The sequence below is a fragment of the Capra hircus genome, chromosome 3 (genome assembly GCF_001704415.2).
Source record: "Capra hircus breed San Clemente chromosome 3, ASM170441v1, whole genome shotgun sequence".
Lineage (NCBI taxonomy): Eukaryota > Metazoa > Chordata > Mammalia > Artiodactyla > Bovidae > Capra > Capra hircus.
In genome coordinates this window covers 111942594-111960564 of record NC_030810.1, presented here as the reverse complement: position 1 = coordinate 111960564, position 17971 = coordinate 111942594, and the positions used below count along the sequence as shown (strand labels likewise).

Below are 17971 nucleotides of genomic sequence, written 5' to 3'. Positions count from 1 at the left end.
GCTGGCTTGAAATTCAGTATTCAAAAAACTAAGATCATGTCATCTGGTCTCACCACTTCAAGAAAAAAATAGAAGGGGAAAAACTGGAAGCAGTGACAGATTTTATTTTCTTGGGTTCCAATATCACTGTGGAAAGTAACTGCAGCCATGAAATTAAAAGACGCTTGCTCCTTGGAAGAAAAGCTATGACAAACCTAGAGAGCATGTTAAAAAGTAGAGACATCACTCTGCCAACAAAGATACATACAATCAAAGATATGGTTTTTCCAGTAGTCATGTATAAATGTGAGAGTTGTTCCATAAAGAAAGCTGAGTGCCTAATAATTGATGCTTTAGGATTTGTGGTGCTGGAGAAAACTCTTGAGAAGCTGAAGCTCCAATCCTTTGGCTACTTGATGCCAAGAGCTGACTCATTAGAAAAGAACCTGATGCTAGGAAAGACTGAGAGCAAAAGGAGAAGAGGGCGACAGAGGATGAGACATTTAGATAGCATCTCGGACTCAATGCACATGAACCTGAGCAAACTCTGGGGGATGGGAAAGGACAGGGATTCCTGGCATGCTGCAGTCCATGGGGTCTCAAATAGTCGGACATGACTTGGCGACTGAACAGCAACAACCAAGTTTTTACTATTGAGGCTACTAATGATTCTTCTGGTTTTAAAATTGCCATGGGGGGAATTCCCTGGCCATCCAGTGGTTAGGACTCCAAGACTTCACTGCCAAGGGCCTGGGTTCAATTCCTGGTTGGGGAACTAAGATCCTGCAAGCAGCATGACAAAAAAGGGGGGGGAAATTGCCATAGGAAGTAAAATACACTGAAAGTTCAAGCAGAAACTTTTGCCTGTTACCAATTAGAAAGCACTAAATGAGATAGTTTACCTAACAATGCAAATTTTTCTTTAATGTCTGGGAAGAGATGCAGGATAAAAGCAGACTTGGAGATCTAACCTCTCTAACAAGGCTTCAAGATCTCTGATACATGGCTGGAGGGGATATGACCTCTAGAAGGCAATTTGGCAGTATCTATCAAATTGCACATAACTTTTGACTTCACAATTTTATTTCCATAAATTCATCACGCTGACACAACGGAAAACAACACATGTACAAAGTTAGTCATTGCTGCATGTGATAGCAAAAGTTCAAAGACAAACTAAATGTTCAACAACGGAAAACTGGTTAGATGAATTATAATACATCATCAGTGTGGTGCTATGCAGCTGTGAAAAAGCAAGGAAGCTCTTTATGCACTAATATTTAATGAGATTCAAAATATATCTTTTGATCTTACAAACGAAGCAGTATAGTACTCTTGCCTGGAAAATCCCATGGATGGAGGAGCCTGATGGGCTGCAGTCCATGGATCACTAAAAGGCGCACACGACTGAGCGACTTCCCTTTCACTTTTCACATTCATGCATTGGAGAAGGAAATGGCAACCCACTCCAGTGTTCTTGCCTGGAGAATCCCAGAGACGGGGGAGACCGTTGGGCTGCCATCTGTGGGGTCGCACAGAGTCGGACACGACTGAAGTGACTTAGCAATATATGAAAAAGGTAATGAATAAAATATATTTTTCTATGTATTATTTCTATCCTTTAAAAAATTTGTTTTATTTTTGTTTCATTTTGTGAAGCATGTGGGATTTCAGTTCCCTGATCAAAGAACAACCGTGCCCCTTGCATTGGGAGCATGGAGTCTTAACCACTAGACCGCCAGGAAATCCCTATTATTTCTATTCTGGAATCTGCACAGAAGCGTGGGAAACTACACAGAAAACTGACAACTGACTGTGGGAAAGTTATTACCTACTCGTTTAAAAAAAGATCCACTGCTTCAAAGCAGAAGTTTTACCTTCTATGGCCTCTCTCCACTTCAACTAACCAGCATTCTTTCTGTCCTTCCCATTCTCCCCTACTGTATTAGTTAAGACTCTTTCTTATAAGGTTACAAGAAAGGTATGAACCCAAGTTATCTCAGGATGGTGGCTGTCAGTGAGGAAGCAAATCAGTTGGCTGACTTGCAGAGAAAGAAGAGATGGAGGAAAAAAATCTCCCTTCCTGATCATGTTCTATCGTCCAGATTCTAATACCCTCTGAGGCCCAAACTATACTTTCTACTTTTGAAATCTGTTATAAATATCCTATAACTTTATATTAAATTCCCCCCTTTTCTGTTTCAGGTATCCTAAATATGTACTTCTTTTTACTGGGCATTCTTGAGCCAATAATAATGCTAAAATTATTGAACACTCCCTATGCATCAAGCACCTACTAGGCATGTTATGTATGTTTAATAAAACTAAAATTATGCTCATTTCACACCATAAGGGTACTCAGATCCAGGAAGATCAACTAACTTATCCAAAGTCACACATTTAAGCAGAACTAGAATTGAATTCATGCAATCTGATTCCAGTGCTCAACATGGTGGCTGCCCTCAATTATACATTTCATACATTTCCTCTAGACACAGAGTAAATTTGTTGTTCAATGGCAGATGATCCCAATCCAAATAAAAGATTTCCTAATGGTCTAAGGAACAGTATGAAAAGGCAAAAAGATAGGACACTGAAAAATGACCTCCCCAGGTCGGTAGGTGCCCAATATGCTAGTGGAGATGGGTGAAGAAATAACTCCAGAAAGAATGAAGAGACAGCACCAAAGCAAAAACAACACCCAGTTGTGGATGTGACTGGTGATAGAAGCAAGATCCAATGCTGTAAAGAGCAACATGGCAGAGGAACCTGGAATGTCAGGTCCATGAATCAAGGTAAATTGGAAGTGGCCAAACAAGAGATGGCAAGAGTGAACATTGACATTTTAGGAATCAGCGAAATAAAGTGGACTGGAATGGGTGAATTTAACTCAGATGGCTATTATATCTACTACTGCGGGCAGGAATCCCTCAGAAGAAATGGAATAGCCCTCATAGTCAACCAAAGAGTCCGAAATGCAGTATTTGGACGCAATCTCAAAAATGACAGAATGATCTCTGTTCGCTTCCAAGGCAAACCATTCAGTATCACAGTAATCCAAGTCTATGCCTCAACCAGTAATGCTGAAGAAGCTGAAGTTGAACGGTTCTATGAAGACCTACAAGACCTTCACAAAAAACTAAAAGACATCCTTTTCATTATAGGGGACTGGAATGCAAAAGTAGGAAGTCAAGAGATATCTGGAGTAACAGGAAAGTTTGGCCTTGGAGTACAAAATGAAGCAGGGCAAAGGCTAACAGAGTTTTGCCAAGAGAATGCACTGGTCATAGCAAACACTTTCTTCCAACAACATAAGCTACTACACATGGACCTCACCAGATGATCAACACCAAAATCAGATTGATTACATTCTTTGCAGCCAAAGATGGAGAAGCTCTATACAGTCAGCAAACACAAGACTGGGAGCTGACTGTGATTCAGATCATGAACTCCTTATTGCCAAATTCAGACTTAAATTGAAGAAAGTGGGGAAAATCACTAGACCATTCAGGTATGACCTAAATCAAATCCCTTATGATTATACAGTGGAAGTGACAAATAGATTCAAGGGATTAGATCTGATAGAAAGAGTGCCTGATGAACTATGGATGGAGGTTCATGACACTGTACAGGAGACAGGGATCAAGACCATCCCCAAGGAAAAAAAATGCAAAAAGGCAAAATGATTGTCTGAGGAGGACTTACAAATAGCCGAGAAGGGAAGAAACACTAAAGGCAAAGGAGAAAAGGAAAGATACACCCATCTGAATGCAGAGTTCCAAAGAATAGCAAGGAGAGATAAGAAAGCCTTCCTCAGTGATCAATGAAAAGAAATAAGAAGAAAACAATAATATGGGAAAGACTAGAGATCTCTTTAAGAAAATTAAAGATACCAAGGGAACATTTCATGCAAAGATGGGTACGATAAAGGACAGAAATGGTACGCACCTAACAGAAGCAGAAGATATTAAGAGAAGGTGGCAAGAATACACAGAAGAACTATACAAAAAAGATCAAAATGACCCAGATAACCACGATGGTGTGATCACTCACCTAGTGCCAGACATCCTGGAGTGCAAAGTCAAGTGGGCCTTAGGAAACATCACTACGAACAAAGCTAGTGGAGGTAATGGAATTCTAGTTGATCTATTTCAAATCCTAAAAGATGATGCTTTGAAATGCAATATGCCAGCAAATTTGGAAAACTCAGCACTGGCCACAGGACTAGAAAAGGTCAGTTTTCATTCCAGTCCCCAAAAAGGCAATGCCAAAGAATGTTCAAACTACTGCACAATTGCACTCATCTCACATGCTAGCAAAGTAATGCTCAACATTCTCCAAGCCAGGCTTCAATAGTACATGAACCAAGAATTCCAGTAGTTCAAACTGGATTTAGAAAAGGCAGAGGAACCAGAGATCAAATTGCCAACATCCGCTGGATCATCGAAAAAGTGAGAGAGTTCCAGAAAAACATCTACTTCTGCTTTATTGACTACGCCAAAGCCTTTGGCTATGTGGATCACAACAAACTGGGGAAAGAGATAGGAATACTATCTTCTTAAAAAGATGGGAATACCAGACCACCTGACCTGCATCCTGAGAAATCTGTATGCAGGTCAAGAAGCAACAGTTAAAACTGGACATGGAACAACAGACTGGTTCCAAATCCGGAAAGGAGTATGTCAAGGCTGCATATTGTCACCCTTCTTATTTAACTCATACGCAGAGTACATCATGCAAAATGCCAGGCTGGATGAACCACAAACTGGAATCAAGATTGCCAGGAGAAATATCAATAACCTCAGATATGCAGATGACACCACCCTCATGGCAGAAAGTGAACAAGAACTAAAGAGCCTCTTAAAGTGAAAGAGGAGAGTGAAAAAGTTGGCTTAAAACGCAGCATTCAGAAAACTAAGATCGTGACATCTGGTCCCATCACCTCATGGCAAATAGATGGGGAAACAATGGAAACAGTGACAGACTTTATTTTGGGGGCCCCAAAATCATTGCAGATGATGGTGTCAGTAGCCAGGAAATTAAAAGATGCTTGCTCCTTGGAAGGAAAGCTATGACCAACCTAGTTCCAGTTCAGCCACTCAGTCGTGTCTGACTGTTTGCAACCTCATGAACTGCAGCACACCAGGCCTCCCTGTCCATCACCAACTCCTGGAGTTCACGCAAACCCATGTCCATTGAGTGTGTGATGCCATCCAACCATCTCATCCTCTGTCGTCCCCTTCTCCTCCTGCCCTCAATCTTTCCCAGCATCAGGGTCTTTTCAAATGAATCAGCTCTCTGCATCAGGTGGCCAAAGTATTGGAGTTTCAGCTTCAGCATCAGTCCCTCCAGTGAACACCCAGGACTGATCTCCTTTAGGATGGACTGGTTGGATCTCCTTGCAGTCCAAGGGACTCTCAAGAGTCTTCTCCAGCACCACAGTTCAAAAGCATCAATTCTTTGGCGCTCAGCATTCTTTATAGTCCAACTCTCACATCCATACATGACCGCTGGAAAAACCATAGCCTTGACTAGTTGGACCTTCGTTGGCAAAGTAATGTCTCTGCTTTTTAATATGCTGTCTAGATTAGTCATAACTTTTCTTCCAAGGAGCAAGCGTCTTTTAATTTCATGGCTGCAATCACCATCTGCAGTGATTTTGGAGCCAAGAAAAATAAAGTCAGCACTATTTCCACTGTTTCCTCATTTCGCATGAAGTGATGGGACCAGATGCCATGATCTTCATTTTCTGAATGTGGAGTTTTAAGCCAACTTTTTCACTCTCCTCTTTCACTTTCATCAAGAGGCTCTTTAGCTTCTGTTCAGTTTCTGCCATAAGGGTGGTATCATCTGCATATCTGAGGTTATTGATATTCTTACCGTCAATCTTGATTCCAGTGTGCTTCATCCAGCCCAGCGTTTCTCATGATGTACTCTGCATAGAAATAAGCAGGGTGACAATATACAGCCTTGACATACTCCTTTTCCTATTTGGAACCAGTCTGTTGTTCGATGTCCTGTTCTAACTGTTGCTTCCTGACCTGCATACAGGTTTGTCAAGAGGCAGGTCTGGTGGTCTGGTATTCCCATCTCTTTCAGAATTTTCCACAGTTTATTGTGATCCACAGTCAAAGGCTTTGGCATAGTCAATAAAGCAGAAATAGATGTTTTTCTGAAACTCGCTTGCTTTTTCAATGATCCAGCAGATGTTGGCAATTTGATCTCTGGTTCCTCTGCCTTTTCTAAAACCAGCTTGAACTTCTGGAAGTTCACGGTTCACGTATTGCTGAAGCCTAGCTTGGAGAATTTTGAACATTACTTTACTAGCGTGTGAGATGAGTGCAATTGTGTGGTAGTTTGAGCGTTCTGTGGCATTGCCTTTCTTTGGGATTGGAATGAAAACTGACCGTTTCCAGTCCTGTGGCCACTGCTGAGTTTTCCAAATTTGCTGACATACTGAGTGCGGCACTTTCACAGCATCATCTTTCAGGATTTGAAATAGCTCAACTGAAATTCCATCACTTCCACTAGCTTTGTTCGTAGTGATTCTTCCTAGGGCCCACTTGACTTCACATTCCAGGATGTCTGGCTCTAGGTGAGTGTGAGTGATCACATCTTCATGATTATCTGGGTCATGAAGATCCCTTTTATACAGTTCTCCTGTGTATTCTTGCCACCTCTTCTTAATATCTTCTGCTTCTGTTAGGTCCATACCATTTCTAGACAGCATATTAAAAAGCAGAGACATTACTTTGCCAACAGAGTTCTGTCTAGTCAAGGCTATGGTTTTCCCAGTAGTCATGTATGGATGTGAGAGTTGGACTATAAAGAAAGCTGAGCGCAGAAGAATGAATGCTTTTGAGCTGTGGTGCTGGAGAAGACTCTTGAGAGTCCCTTGGACTGCAAGGAGATCCGACCAGTCCATCCTAAAGGAGATCAGTCCTGAATATTCTTTGGAAGGACTGAGGCTGAAGCTGAAACTCCAGTACTTTGGCCATATAATGCGAAGAACTGACTCGTTAGAAGACCCTGATGCTGGGAAAGACTGAAGGCAGGAGGAGAAGGGAATGACAGGGGATGAGATGGTTGGATAGCATCACTTACTCGATGGACACGAGTTTGAGTAAGCTCTGGGAATTGGTGATGGACAGGGAAGCCTGGCATGCTGCAGTCCGTGGGGTCACAAAGAGTCTGACATGATTGAGAGACTGAACTGAACTGAACTGAATGGTCTATTTCAGGCATTAGAGAACTGAATCAAATCATGAAAATATCGTGAGGCATATTTTTTCAGTGGGGACTTTATGAGCCCTTCCAATTTTGAAAGAGTTGGTTTGATGAAAGAACAACAGCTGTACCTGAAGTCAAGCAGTCAATCAGAAGAATGGCTAAAATTTAATACAATTTTATTAGAAGCTTGTAAATGCCTGTTACTAGTTATATTACAATTCCTGTACGTGTCTGTGAAATACTAAGTGGAGAATTCACACAGGACTCAGGCAGGATTGAACCATGGATTTTAAAGAGACACAAATAACCTAAAATGGTCACCTCTCCTCACAGAAGAATGGGCTAGAGGATCCAGAAACAGACCCAAATATTAGGGAATACAATAAAAGTGGTATTTCAAGTCGGTAGGAAAAGACGGCTTATTCAGTAAATGATGCTGAGACAACTAGTTAGGTATCTAGAGACTGACCTCAGTTTAGTCACCAAAACAAATACCAACAGAACAAAAATTTAAATATAAAAACTAAACAGGGGTAAATACTGGAATTTACAAAAAGCTTTCAAAGCATAACATCTGGAAGCACAGAAAGAGTAATATATTTGACTACATAAATATTAAGAAGCCGTGTATGGCAAAAAAAAGAAAAGCCACAAACAAAAATTAAATGAAAACCTGGGGGAAAATGTTTGTAACATAGTTGACAAAGGGCTGATTTCCTCAATACATAAAGTTTCAAACAGTTAATGTAAATGATCAATAGCCCAATAGCAAATGGCAAAAAACATGAAAGGCTATTTTCAGGGGAAAAAAAAGAAATAAAACATATAAACACAAGGAGGGGAAAACCTCATAATTAAAGAAATGAAAATGTAAAAAATGAAACACCATGTTTCACCTACAGTTTAAGAAGCAATACAGTGGAATGGTTAAAACTGATTGCTCTAGAGTCAGAATACTTGAGATTGAATCCTGGTTCTACTCCTTACTGTGCATTCTCTTGTTTCCTAGGTCTGGGTTCTTGTGAGAACAAAATGAGAAAATATAATAAAAAGCAATGAAGACTGTGCATGCATATAGTAACCACATTAGTTCTTATTATCAGGTGGACAAAAACAGGGATACCATTGGTATAGTGTTGGAAGGGAGTGGAGAACTAGGCATTCACGCACACCACTGGCAGATGTATACACTGCTGGGTCTTTGAGCAGCAATTTGACACTGTCTACTAGTGTTCTAAGTTCATAAACCCTGTGAGTTTGCAGTTCACTTTTAGAATTATCCTACTAATCACATACATTCATAAAGACATATGCTTTTATCTCTCTATATATATATCTTTATACTCATAAAGACATATACTTCTCTCTCTATATATATATCTTTATACTCATAATGATATATAGGTAGATATAGATTTTCATTGCAGCAATGTATGTAACAGCAAAAGACTGGAGATGAGCTAAATATCATCTAAATTAGACTAAAAAATACATGACGGTATACCCTAAAATGAAATAATATATTGCTATGAAAAAAATCCCCAAAATGGTCAAAAAAGCAAATCGCCAAACAATGTGGACAGCTTACTCCCATTAGTCTAAGAATGCCTATAATATTTCTGGAAGGAGACACAAGAAAATAATAACATTAGTTGCCTTTGAGGAGCAAGAATGAGAGCTGAAGTCAGATAGGGATTTGCTTTTCATTAAATACCTAAAATGAAACTTTTTTCCCCATGTACATTCTTTTAATGAAACAAAACCAGTTAATTAAAAAAATGAGTGCAACCATCGTATAACATTGCATCTCTATCAGAAAAGCATACCAGCTAAAGATAGAAGTTCTAAGAGAGATGATGCTTGCTTAAGTATAATCATGGCTTTAGGGACCAAAATATTATCACTCTAGAGAGTGATAAGAACCACAGAAACTGAACACACGAGTCTCCTTTCCAAAGCTCATATTATCCATCTGTTAACTGCCTCTAAAATAAGAGCTGTTTCTACCTCCACCTCTAGAAGTGTATGAGTGTTCTTGTACTTGGTGTATTGATTGGGATAAGGACTTTGGGGGAAGAAGGAAGGGAGGACTGACAAGCATCCACTAAAACGCTCTTCTGGTTCTCAATGATCTATTTTTTTTGGACAACTTATTTCTTAGGTTTTTTCCTTTCATCTTAACACCTTACACATAAACTTTATAATTCAGAAAGCACAATTCCACTTTCTCCCTAACAAGCCAGTAGATGGGGCTGATAACGTCATTTTAAATGAGTCTCAGAGAGGTCGCCTAATCCAACAGATAATAGGTTTGTGTCCCAGCATCACCACTCCATCTTCTAAATCTGTACTTTCCACACTACAGCGTTCTTTCATCATCCCTGCTCAATCTCATGGCACCAACTCCGGATTCCACCTCAACCCAGCCGACACCAAGCACCTGTATTCTTAGGCTCTGTGATTCTAGAGCAGAGAAGGCAATGACAACCCACTCCAGTACTCTTGCCTAGAGAATCCCATGGATGGAGGAGCCTGGTAGGCTGCAGTCCATGGGGTCGCTGAGAGTCGGACACGACTGAGCGACTTCACTTTCACGTTTCACTTTCATGCATTGGAGAAGGACATGGCAACCCACTCCAGTATTCTTGCCTGGAGAATCCCAGGGACAGAGGAGCCTGGTGGGCTGCCATCTATGGGGTCACACAGAGTCGGACACAACTGACGTGACTTAGCAGCAGCAGCATGATTCTAGAGAGTGATGGTAGAGACAGGAGTCAATTAAGGACAAAGGATAAGATATGTTTTTCTTTCTGGGGATAAATCTGAATCAACTGCTTTTTAAAACATCATTCCTTTGTTCTGAGAAAATGAAGTAGTGTACCCTGTAAACAGGGTCTTGGCAGTACTGAGCACATTATCTAGATACTTTATTCCCTTTACCTCGCTTCCCCTGTAAAGGCTCTAGTATATTATCTTCACAATACAAATGACTACAGAAATTCAGTGAAGGGATGTCAATTGCTTTATATCACACAGCTCCCATGCTCCTGTGTTGAATAAGGACTCAAACCCCAGTGTCTGGCTCTAAAGCATGTTGTACATTATACCACTCCACCCAATGAACAAACACTGCTCTTGGGTGCCATGATTTGCTAGGGTGGTTGAAGAGCCCAGTCAAAGACAACCTGGAAGTTCTTAAGCATGCTAAGAACCTGGAAGTTACGCTAGAAAAGTCAGGGCCGCTATTCAACCAGTTTTCCCCCATTTATTTACTCTGTCCCTCACATCTCTAAAATGAAAATGCACCTAAGTTTCAGGGCAGAATACTGGGGGCACTATCAGCCAGTAAAATGAATAACAAGAAGCAAAAGGCAGCCCCTGCTAATTGCGAGGCTGTCCTGCAAGGGCTGCCTTCTGTGGTTGCCAGGCAACAAAGGTAAACAGCAGGAAGTGGCAGGATCATGGCCACTAACTACAGTGCCAACCAGGTAAGCACTTTTTTTCCTTTTCTTTAACATTTAATTTTGCCTTCCAGAGTCCACCTTTTGCCTGACCCCTCCCATAGGATTCTGATTACTGAATAGACCAAAAAAAAAAAAAAGTGCTATGTGATAGTATTTTTTTTTTTTAACCTCCTTGGCTCTCAGGGGAGGGAGGGCCCAAAGTACATATAATAAGTATTTCTGGGTCAAGTTTGTAGGCTCTAACCTAGAAGTCAGCAAATTTTTTTCTGAAAAGGGCCAGAGAGGAAATATTTTAGCCTCTGTGGGCCAAGTGATAAAATCAAAGATACTATATAGGTATGAGAGAAAACATTTTCCATAAAATTTTTGACAAAATTCAAAATATAATAACAGTATAATTTTTTATATTATTAATGAAAAGAATGAAATTCTTATAGGATGAGAAAATATTTTTACTTAATTGGGATACAAAGTTAGTGTTCCCTTTTATCAAATCAACTGCAAATTTTCATCTATTAAGAACAATTCTTAGCTTTCTCAGGCCATCTCAAAACAGACAGGAGGATGGATTTGGCCCATGGGCCAGAGTTTGCTAACCCTGGTCTAGACCAGCACTATAATAAAAAGATAATGTGAATCACAGATGTAACTTCAAATATTTAGTAGCTGCATGCTGCTGTTGCTGCTGTCACCTCAGTCGTGTCCGACTCTCTGTGACCCCACAGATGGCAGCCCACCAGGCTCCGCCATCCCTGGGATTCTCCAGGCAAGAACACTGGAGTGGGTTGCCATTTCCTTCTCCAATGCATGAAAGTGAAAAGTGAAAGTGAAGTCACTCAGTCGTGTCTGACTCTTCGCAACCCCATGGACCGCAGCCTACCAGGCTCCTCCATGCATGGGATTTTCCAGACAAGAGTACTGGAGTGGGTTGGTAGCTACATGAGAAACATTTAAAAGAAAAAGTTAATTTTAATAATATATTTAATTTAGCCTGGTAAGTCCAAAATATTATTTCTAACACTTAATCAATATTTTAAATTATAATTAGATGTTTCACATTCCCTTTTTTTGGTACTAAATCTTCAAAATCCAGTATTCTTTATATAGCTGACCCTTGAACAAGGCAGGGATTAGGGCACAGATCCCCACACAATTGAAAATCTGCATCTAACTTAACAGTCAGTCCTCCATATCCAGGGTTCCACATTCACAGATTCAACCAACTACTGATCATGTAGTAATATAGTACATATTTTTTGAAAAAAATCTTTAAGTTACTTGCATAGTTCAAACCCATGATGTTCAAGGGCTGACTGTACATACAAAGCACCTCAATTTGGACTGGTCACATTTCCAGGGCTCAAGAGCCACACGTGGCTAGTGGCTTCATGTTGGACAGCACACAGACAAAACGACTTACGTCCTCTCTGCAGTGAGTTTAAAGCTTACTTAGCATGCTTGTTCATGCCTTTGGTCTTCAAATCTAAAGAACTGTGTCTAGCTATCATTTCCTGGGCTTGGGACCTTTGAGTCTCAGGGATTCTTCTTTCTCTCCACAGTACGAAAAACCTTTCTCACCCAAGTATCTGCAGAACTGGTCTCTTGCGAAGCCAACAAAAGAGGTATTCCAGCTTCAGTGCACCCTCTTTACATCATACTCTGTGTAATTCACTGGCACCTAAACTCTTTCAGCATTCTTTGCATTCCCATAGCCTCCTCTCCCTCAGCCCTTAATTCAAATTTAAGCCCTACAGATACTTTCTCCCACTTTTCCACTCCATCTTCACAAGCACTTTTCTCTCTACCTCTGCCCCAGAGGATTTCTTCCCATGAAGGCTACACTCAGATTATTGCCAATGATCGTGGTCATCTGTTGCCTTCAGTGCCCCGTTCCAAGGTGAGACATTCATCTCCATTCTCATCTAGAAAGTTAAAGAACCAAGGCATAGACCTGGAGTAACAGAGGGAAGACTTGTAATCTCCTGCAGGCACTACTTGGAAGATTAAAGTGCAACCTAATTCACATTGTAACAAGAGTGCTCCCAAACTTCCAGCCAACAGGATAAGTTTAACACCCAGAACTCCTTAAGTTGATGAATGATTGGTATAAAATGAACACCTTCAGGTGATAATACTTATATAGTGGGTACCCGGCCAAACTTAGGCTAAGGATGTAGAATTTAAGCCAGTGGAGGTAAAGGGGATTAAAAAATTAGGGCAACCTAAATGAGAAAGGGGAAGAGATTGGGGAAGTTATGCTTTCGATCTTGTTTCTTGACAATCCCAAAGGTAAAAAGATGCAACTAACAAACAGAACAGACCTACCAATAGGCCAGTTACTGTGAGTGAGAAGCCCTGTTGAGGAATCCCGTCTTTTTCCATTTAGGCAAGTCCTTGGGGCTCCTTCATGGGCACCTGGCAAATGCCTCTGAAGGTACCCCCTGCTCGGGCGACCCTGACCTCCCGTACAGCTGCTGGTGCTGCCTCCCTCACCAAATGGATACAGAAAAATCCTGATTTACTTAAGGCCTCCAATGGGTTGCGTCCTGAAATCTTCGGCAAGGTATCTTATTTCTCCCACTTAACCTCAATCCTATTTGCTTTTCAACCTCAGAAATGTCTATTGTTATACTACCACAATCCCAGCAGGGGGAACCTTTAACCAATTCTGTCTTATCCTGTCTAGTCCTTAAGCAACCTCTGGGGCCTGAAGGGATAAGCTAAGGACATCTTATCCACCCCACCCATCTCCCCCTTCACACAGTACAAAATGATCTGATCTCAAAGGGGAGGTTAATGGATACCAATTTAACTCATATTTGAAACCTGACTTCTTGCCAATGGGATGGGGAGAAGGGGATTTAGAATTGAGATGGATTGAGAATGATCTAGGCCTAACTGGAAACATAATTGTCTCTTCTGTTCTACCCCTGACAGCCCCATGATCCAGACAGTCAGAAGAAACTCAGGAAGTCTATCACAAAGACTGTACAACAAGCACCAAGTCCCACCATAATCCCAAACTCCCCAGCCTCAAATCTCAATTCCCCAGATCAACTCCAAAGCTCACATCCCTCTGCAGGTCACACTCCAGGTCCCCAAAGCCCACTCTACTCTCCAAAGTGCCCACCTGGAAGCCCGTGTTTGCCCCATGCAGGCCGTAATCTAGCCGAGGTCCAGAAATGCAAACCTGCAACTCCGTAAGGGACTAAGGTACTGAGTGGCTTGAGGAAGACCCCCCCTAATCAGAGAAATTACAGATGGGAATAAAGGCAAATTTGTAAAATAAACTTTTTTTGTTATTGGAATATAGTTGCTTTACAATTTTGTGTTAGTAACACTGTATGTTGAATCTTTTACTGACTTGAAATTTTTCTCTTCAGCTCTTTAGGTAGGAGGTAGATGGGCACCCCCCACCTCACTCCCCCAAGGTAAAGCGATTGGAGATTCATTCCCTATAAACTGAAACTCCACTCCAAGACAATAGCAGGACAATTAAGGGAGGAGGCTGGGCCCTGTTCAAACCACTTATTTCTCACTCTGGGAGTCAGACCTCCCCAACCACACATGCGCAGAAAGGCTCCTTGCAGGCAGAAGCAGGGAGCAATGTCAAGGGATGCTCTACCCATAACGCCTTTTCAGTAGAATCCACCTTGGCTAAGAGATGTGTGCACTCACCTGAGAGAATACTGATATACCACATATGGACTGTGAACCAGACAAATCAAAATGATTGGCTAAAGGACACCAACAAGAAATAACTCATAATTCAAACCGCTTCAAGGGTGCAAGTCTGGGACAGTCTGCCTGTGTGCCTATCCACATGTATTAGACTCTTTTTCCTCTTAATAAATACCTTACTTGCTTCACTACTTTATTTGTGGGAGTTCTTTTCTGCAAAGTCAAGCGGCCAGGGCCCTTGCCACTGACCACTGGTCTAGTAGCTAGGATTTGGTGCTTTCACTGCTGTGGCCCAGCCTCAATCTCTGGCTGGGATACCAAGCCCTGTTCTAAGCTGCTGCAGGCCAAGGCCGCCCCAGGTCACCCTGGCCGCCTCTTTTAACCCATAATTAGAAGGGTTAGAGGAAATAAATACCCCCCTCACTTTTCACCCCGAGCATGAACTACAACTTCAAAGTCAGAAGTACAACCATTTAGAGTAGAGCAGGTGTACGTGCACTTGGAGGTGGGGAAGAAAAGCAACAGGATGCCAGGTTGAGACATGACCCTTGTCTAACAGATCATATCTGATATGAGAGAACACACAGGGGAACTAAGAGTGGTAAAAGCAAAACTTAAGCAAAAATACAAATATAACTTGAAAACTGAAGCTACAGAAGTGATGAGACAGAGAAGAAAAAGGGCAACAGGCAAGTAAAGTTGAGGCAGAATTACATACATGACCACTCTGCCCCTCCCCTGACCCAATCACCTGAATGATTTAAGCCACCAAAAAAGTCCCCTATCCATTTCCCAGCCTCTCATTTCTGTTTATCTTTATCCCTGTTCTGCAGCTTCCTGGCACTGGCTGTTACATTTAATGCACTTGCCAAACCTTTCCCAGTTCTAATACCCAGTTGGTCCCTTGCGTGCATGGATGCCTCACTCTGAGGACAAGCACAGAGGACACGTGGTGTGCACTGGAAAGCGTGTTAGTCGCTCAGTCCTGTCCAATTCGTTGCGACTCCGTGGACTGAAGCCCACCAGGCTCCTCTGTCCATGGGATTCTCCAGGCAAGAATACTGGAGTGGGTTAGCATGCCCTTCTCCAGGGGACCTTTCCGACCCATGGACTGAACGCAGGTCTCCTGCATGCCAGGCAGATTCTTTACTGTTTAAGCCACAAGGGAAGCCCCTGGTGTGCGCTGGAGAAGGCTCCAAAGACTTCTCAGAGCCAGTATAGTAAAAAGGGAGACGTGATCATCACTTTAAGCCAAGGACTACTGGGAGCTGGGCTGAAGACTGATGAGGCAGCCAAGCAAGGTCTTCCTCTCTAACTGACACCAATCACAGGCACTGCTACTTCTCTCCAACCCAAAGCTTTAACTGGCTGGTGAGCAACTCAGAGTGACACACTAAGGAAATCAGTCACCCCAGCATTTCTAGAGACTACCAAAACAGCACTCCCGCCAGGGAGCTAGGGACCCAAAAGCCTGGCCTATATGGATTAGGAAAGTAGCAAGTTTTCTCCTAACACCATAAATGTCTGCCAGGTTTCCAACAATCTCTTTCTACCCTCCACTCTCCCCTCCCGATTTACATACTTAGCTCATGGTCCCTTGGCCATCCCCTCCATTGTTCCACTGGATTCTAACTTGCTGAACTGTACCTTGGGGCTTATAATCCGTTCTCAGTGGGATTCTGGAGTTTATAACAAACTAAAAGCTCTCCACAGCTTAACTTCCTTTCTCCTGCTTTCTTCTCTGAGGTTTCTGCATATTAAATCCCTAGCTACTTTTGTTTGATTCCCTGATAATTTTTCCAGTGCTCACTTAAAAGGACAATTTGCTTCCCTCCTGAGGAAGGTAGGATTGGGAGACGCAAGCACCTGAGAGGAGGAGACCAGAGGGAGACCAGACAGGGCAGCGAGGAAACTGGCTCCTCCTCCCCAGTCGCCACTGTCTTGGTTTCTCAAAGTATCAACGAGAGTCAAAGGCAAAATAATAATTTTAATTCAGTTTCAGAAAAAGATGTCACGTGATTCTGGATTAGAAAACATGACAGTAAGAGGTTTGGTTTTTCTGGAAACACAAGGAAAAGAAATAACCCGTAATGGAGTCAACAATAATTTTCTGGATTTTCTTCTTGCATCAAAATCTATATATCTTCTCCCCAAGACCTGCTCCAAGAGTCAACTTAACTCTTTTTATCTCCTGCTAGCTGGGACAGTCTAATTCTCCTCCACCCCCACCCCCTCTCCTTCCAGTCACATTGTGTGGGTGCTAAAGACCCTGGGCTCTGACCAATGGACAGAATTGTCCTTTGAGCCAGCAACCCACAGGCAGTGGCACCCGAATCCCCACTCCCAGTCCCCATGGCAGAGGCCACAGAGCTGGCATTGTTTCCACTGTCTCAGGAAGAAGGAGCCAAAGGCTGACCCTCAGCATAAATCAAGGCCTAACATGGAGAGAGAAGGAAGGCTCCCAAGCCCAGGGTAGGCTGCAAGCCGGGGGCAAGAAAAGGGAGTTTTCGCAGTCATTCCATCCTTAGAAATAAGGGGAAAACTGGACCCTTTTCCACCGTTACGGTTCTGTAAGGTACTCTACTGCTGAGCTCCAAGGGGATCTGCAAGCAAACAAGGGTCTAAACAAACGAGAATAACTCTGCCCTGGCCAAAGACAAGAGTAACAAACAGGAAGACAGGTCAATGTGATAATTTGTAGGATGACGATACTGGGAACTTCGGCTCTTCACATGGCTGCCAGCCCTACAGAGGACAACACAGTAAGAACCAGGACAGCCACTCCAGACTGGTGTAGCTGGGAAATCGTCAGGCCTTTTCCTAGGTCCCACATCTGTAAAAATAAGAAAAAAAAATTTCAGCAATCAGGGTCCTGGTCACTCTCATAGCTCCTTTCTCAGAAAAGAACTCAACTTAGAAACAGGTAATTTCTCTCAGCATGATTCTAGAGAAAAGCACTTCTCCCGTATTTGTGACCTTCACCCTCCTTGAAACCCACAATACGGTACCTGCCACCCTCTTATCCCAATGACAGTAAAGGGAATCGATCCTCAGTCCCTATATGTAAGAACTTTCAGACTAAATAGATAAAACTTTCCCTTGTGACAACAAAACCAGATCAAGGTTTTCCGAAGTGTGTTTCTCCAAAAACTAGTTTCTCAGAATGTTAAAAGGCGTTACATGTGGGAAAAAAAAGTTCTGAGGTCAAATAAATTTGGCAACTGTTTAAATACAAGACTTCTCAAACAATTTACTAATGCACAATATTAATCTCCAAAATGGGGATATAATACATGGTTTTTTAGATATAGTCAACCTCTGAATCCTCTTTGGGAAGCAACATTTGTCCATTGGGAAACTAGTATTTTTTTTACAAAATACTCTTTGGGGAATTCCCTGGTGGTCCAGTGGTTAAGACTCCACATTTCGAACGCAGGCGGTTCAATCCCTGGTGGGGGAATAATCCCACATGACTCAAGGCATGGCCAAAAAAAACACTACTCTTGGGATCTAGACTCAATTTTGTTTTGACTGGTGACATGCCCCCACCACTAAGAAATATCTTTTTAGTTAGTACCCAATGTCTGTGTATATATATTTTATATATAAAAGCTCAT

The 17971-nt window shown here is 42.0% G+C and overlaps 2 protein-coding genes across 2 annotated transcripts in view; one reads left to right on the top strand and one right to left on the bottom strand.

Annotated features, from left to right (window-relative positions):
* Positions 1–14542, top strand: part of CFAP126 (cilia and flagella associated protein 126) — a 28563-nt gene extending 14021 nt beyond the window's left edge. Inside the window, 4 exon segments of the mRNA XM_018046544.1 lie at positions 12233–12295; positions 12490–12570; positions 13060–13236; positions 13611–14542. Coding sequence (XP_017902033.1) covers positions 12233–12295; positions 12490–12570; positions 13060–13236; positions 13611–13877 — 588 coding nt within the window. The 3' untranslated portion in view covers positions 13878–14542.
* SDHC (succinate dehydrogenase complex subunit C) overlaps positions 16322–17971 on the bottom strand; it is a 30554-nt gene continuing 28904 nt past the window's right edge. The window contains exon 6 of the mRNA XM_005677156.3: positions 16322–17187. Coding sequence (XP_005677213.1) covers positions 17083–17187 — 105 coding nt within the window. The 3' untranslated portion in view covers positions 16322–17082. The remainder of the gene's footprint in view (positions 17188–17971) is intronic.